The sequence below is a fragment of the Megalops cyprinoides genome, chromosome 14 (assembly GCF_013368585.1).
Source record: "Megalops cyprinoides isolate fMegCyp1 chromosome 14, fMegCyp1.pri, whole genome shotgun sequence".
NCBI lineage: Eukaryota > Metazoa > Chordata > Actinopteri > Elopiformes > Megalopidae > Megalops > Megalops cyprinoides.
In genome coordinates, this window is record NC_050596.1 from 8646350 (window position 1) to 8651196 (window position 4847).

Sequence of the window (4847 nt, forward strand, 5' to 3'; positions counted from 1 at the left end):
GTGTGAGCATCTCATCTGTGTTTACCCATGCAGGAACTTTGCTGCTCACGGCACTAAAAGTAGGATGTGGTGGAGCACTGGCGGCTCTGGCCTGTTATGCTAAGTGAATCTACATCTTTTTGTAGCCATTTTTCTTAGATTCACCCACTTTTATAAAGACTAAACTCACTTCAGTGCTTTTTAATCTTACAGATAATCTCACATCTTTTTTGTTTTACGGATAAGCAGTACTTTCCAACACTGTAGCAGCAACTGTTCAAGAGTGAATGCAGATGCTTCCAGTCAGTGTTTCGTACTCAAGTGGTTCAAGGTAATGTGTGGAGCATTTACTTTATTAGAATTCATGCTTCTTTTTAAAGCCAATGCATAAATGTCATAGTAGCGCAGTGAGTAACAATCGCAACGCAGTGCAGCATATGAGTTTGATAGAGTCAGAAAGATTTTTGCAGGATAAATGTTCCTGTCCTCCAAACCAGTGTGGGTCTGCTGTGCCCGCAGCTCGTAGAACCTGACCATGCAAATGCCATGACCCAAGAGGCAGAACGAGAGCACCCAGAGAGGGTTAGACTGTAACAGCGTGCCAGTGCAACAGGACCGAAGTGTGCCAGTCTAATCAATCCAAACAGGGCCGAAGTGTGCCAGTCTAATCAATCCAAACAGGGCCGAAGTGTGCCAGTATGGCCAGTCCAAAACTGCTGAAGTGTGCCAGTATGTCCTGTCCAAAATTGCTGAACGGTGCCAGTCTAACCAATCCAACAGTGCCGAGGGGTGCTAGTCTAACTAGTGCAACTGGGCCGAAGTGTGCCAACACGGCCGGCCACGCAGAGCCAGCGGCCACTAGAACTGCGAGTCCGTCCTCCGCAGGGACTTCCGCCGGGCGTAGTCGGACGTGTCGTCGTTGAAGATGCGGTCGACGGCGGAGAAGAAGGAGGCGCGGACGGTGCGGCTGAGGCCGCGGGCGGCAAACACGTACAGCGTGGGGTTCAGCGCGCTCTTCACGTAGACCAGGTAGAGCGACACGTACATGCCGGTGAGGGCGGGCATGTACAGGTGCTTCGAGCTGGGCCGGACGTCTGCCAGCGCCTTCAGGAAGCGGCAGGTGAAATAGGGCACCCAGCAGGTGAGGAAGAGCAGCATGGTGAGGAAGAGCACGCGGTAGAGCCGCACCAGGCGCAGCGAGGTGGTACAGGGCGCACCGCTGCCGCCACCAGGCACCGCACCCCCCGCCAGCCGGGCGGTCAGCAGCACCACCAGGTTGCTGGAGAGGAAGAGGAGCAGGGGCAGCAGGAAGCCCATGGTGGTCTCCATGATGAAGAGGGTCTGCACAGGCTTGGCGCTCTCCCAGCACTGGTTGCGGTTGTTGAGGACGAACAGGGTGGCGGTGCTGATGTAGGGGGTGCTGAGGGACGCCGCCAGCACCCAGAGCACGGCGCAGATGAGCGGGACGGTCCAGCGCGGGCGGCGCAGGCGGAACCAGACCGGCCGCAGCAGACAGAGGCAGCGCTCCAGGGAGATGGCGCACAGCAGGAAGGCGTTGGCGTAAAGACCCAGCCCGCGGAGAAACATGACCAGTCGGCAGGCGCCCAGGCCGAACGGCCAGCTGCCGCCGTCCGCCAGGTAGCCCAGCATGAGCGGCGTCCGCAGCACCAGCACCAGGTCGGCTAGCGCCAGGTTGACCACGTAGACCCGGAAGCTGCTGGCGCCCCGCGCCTCCTCCCTCGCGCGCCCGTTCCGCCGGCCACCCCGCACCCCCAGGATCCACACCACCAGGGCGTTCAGGGGGATGCCCACCAGGAAGATGAGCACGGTGACCACCATTTGCGTGACCCGGGACACCTCCGTAAATGAGCCCGTGGCGTTGGGCTGGATGCCCAGGGGGGTCGGGGTGGTGTTGAGGGCTAACGCCCATCCAGATGTGGCCCTGTGTGCCATGATTTGCCTGTGAACAGAGACACACAGTGCGTCACAAACTGCTGCCTTCTTGTGCTTCTGCCTCTGCAAAAACCAACTATACGTAGCTCCAGCATTTGACACTCGGCTGTCTGTGCGCACATCTGTGTTACTGAGTGTATCGATGAGTTAATGTGTGTTATTGTGTGTCTCTCTGTGTTAATATGTGTTAACGTGTGTTACTGTATGCTTCTGTGTGTTAACGTGTGTTAATGTATGTTACTGTATGTCTCCGTGTGTTAATGTTTTTTTACCGTGTGTCTGTGTGCATTACTGTGTGTCTCTGTGTCTCTTACTGTCTTTGTGTTAATGTGTGCTACTGTGTGTCTCTGTGTGTCTCTGTGTGTTAATGTGTGTCTCTGTGTGTTACTGTGTGCTGTGGTGTATTAATGTGTATGGTGGTGTCTCTCCCTAGTTAGCCCATCTCCTTCTGTTCCTGCATTGCTTCATCTCACTTGCTTTTCAGCTGTCATCTAAAATGAATTGTTCCATCCTTTATTTCACTACTCTCCCCCAGTCTCCGTCTTTTTTGCTTTCAAATTCCTCATTCCTCTCATTGCTGAGTAAATTGAATTTGCTGACTGAACTCACTGTTATCAGATTTAATACCACATTAGACTGAATATTTTTCTTTATAGTGTTGGTTGTTGCCCCCGATCAAGAAGCAGGGGAATCAAGAATCTCACTATATATGACTACTGCATTACAGTCTGTTGCATTACAGTCTCAAAGCTCTCTCTATTACAATCTGAATTAGTCTCTGCACCAGCCTCTTTATTAGATTGTCACTCTGAAGCCATATTGTTCTTAGATGTGCCACTTGTTTTCTTAAATGTTTGTGCGAAGTGATTCAATAATCAGCATGCGTTTGCAGACATCATTTCTTTCATAGCATATAGTGACTTGGTTGGTCATTGGTTTAGCTGTAGCGGTTAATTCTTGACAGTGTTTGACAGTATGACAGGTACAGATCACACCGCTTTTACTGATATCACCACCACACAGCTCTCAGCCCTTACAGATATCGCCCTAAATACAGATTCAAGCTCTTGCTGATATAACCTGAAGACAGTGCTCTTGCTGATATCACTAGCACACAGCGCTAAGCTCTTACTGATACCACATAAATGCAGATCTCAGCTCTTCCTGATCTCACCTCTCAGCTCTTGCTGATATCACCGCATTGTTCTCAGCTCTTACATCACCTAAATACTGATCCCAGCTGTTACCAGTTACTGTTACTAATAACACCACTGCACGGCTGTCAGCTCTTACGGATTTGACCTCAATACAGCTTTCAGCTGTCAGTGATAGCGCCTAAATGCGGACCGCATCTCTTACTGATATCGCCACCAAACAGCTCCACATTCCCACTGGCATCACCTCAGCACGGCTCTCGGCTTTCGCTGATCTCACCTCCGCACGTCTCAGGGCATGTCTACGCTCATCCTCCACGCATTCCATGAATGACAACACACCTTAGACCTCAGAGGGAAGATTTTGCACTCAAACACGGTCGCTATCAGCCATTGTTTCTTACCTGCTGAAGAAGTCTGTCAGCGTGTGTGTGTGCGTGTGTGTGTGAGCGCGCGCGGGTGTGTGTGTGTGAGCGTGTGGGAGAGTGTGAGTGTCTCCAGGGAAAGTGTGAGTTTGTTGTGCGCACGTGAGGAGAGACAGCGTGAGTGTGTCTGAGAGAGAGGGAAAGGGAGTGAATGTACTTGAGCGAGAGAGGTGGAGACTGCATGCTTCCTCCTCTTGCCCGGGCGAGATTGCGACACTGAGAGGTGGGTGGGAGACTGCTCACGCCTCATTCTTCTAATATCCATTTTTTCTGCACTTCACAGAAAGCCTCTAACTGGAACTCTGTGCCTGTTTCCTTTCACGCTTACTGTTCAAATGATAATCATCATAATTCATATTTTACGATGGCACCTACTGCTACAGTTAATAATCAATTTGGCAGATGCTATGATCCTGAGAAGATCATGATGGCAAAAATCAGTGATGAAGACTCAAGCTGTCAAGATAAGATGTAAGCATGCAACACCAACTGTTCATTGATGAACTGCAGAGCTTAAACATGATCAAAACAGCTTTGTAGCATACTCGTAATGGCTTTCTGTGATCCTTCATAGCAGCAATGCATTGGGCTGTAAGGAATGGAAAGAGAAACAGCCCTTCCAGCAGCCCCGCCTCCCCCACCATCTCTCTGTGGTGTGAGAAGATGATAGATCTCTCTTTATCCTGAGTGACAGCAGAAACCACCCATTTTCAGTGTGCTTTCGAATGAGTGCTGTGGCCTCCAGGCAAGGTTGCTAGAAACATTGGCACACCTTTTCCAATTTTATGGGTGGCTTCTGGTCGAAAAATAATTTTAAAAATCCACGTAAATCCCAAATTTGGCCTCTAAGGGGTTAAACGGTTGTGAGTGCGTCATATTTGCCATTTGAGAACCGTCATGTTTGCTCTTTGAAAGGTGTGCGTCCGCTGACACATACAGACCGCTGCTGAAATGCCTCTGATGTTCTTCCAGAAAGAATAGAGTGTGAACAGGCTAAAAAAGAACTTTAAAATGCTGATTTAACAGAGGAAAGATAGATTCAGACAAATGCTATACAAATCTTTTAGCTAATGGAGGCTGTTGTAAAGTACCTCTTCTTAATATGGTGTCCCCACCTAAAAATATAGTATAAATGAAATGAAATGAAATTAAATTAAATTAAATACCTGATATGCCTTAGGTTTGAAATAGGCCGTGTCATTAGCCAGCGGTTACTGGTATCCTAGAGTGGCATTATAACTTGGCTTTGTTGCCCTGGGGTTAGGAGTGGGCAGATTGGAGACAGTTTCCTTGTCTCACCACTCTCAGACACATTGCAATTTCTCAGGAACCCGCA

The 4847-nt window shown here is 49.7% G+C and overlaps 1 protein-coding gene across 1 annotated transcript; it reads right to left on the bottom strand.

Annotated features, from left to right (window-relative positions):
• Positions 1-389: 389 nt before the first annotated feature.
• On the bottom strand, positions 390-3643 carry LOC118789542 (C5a anaphylatoxin chemotactic receptor 1). Its single transcript, XM_036546015.1, has 2 exons — positions 3491-3643; positions 390-1939 (listed from the first exon to the last, which is right to left on the bottom strand). The coding sequence occupies exon 2, from the start codon at positions 1930-1932 to the stop codon at positions 838-840; it is 1095 nt and encodes a 364-aa protein (XP_036401908.1). The 5' UTR covers positions 1933-1939; positions 3491-3643; the 3' UTR covers positions 390-837.
• Positions 3644-4847: the final 1204 nt, after the last annotated feature.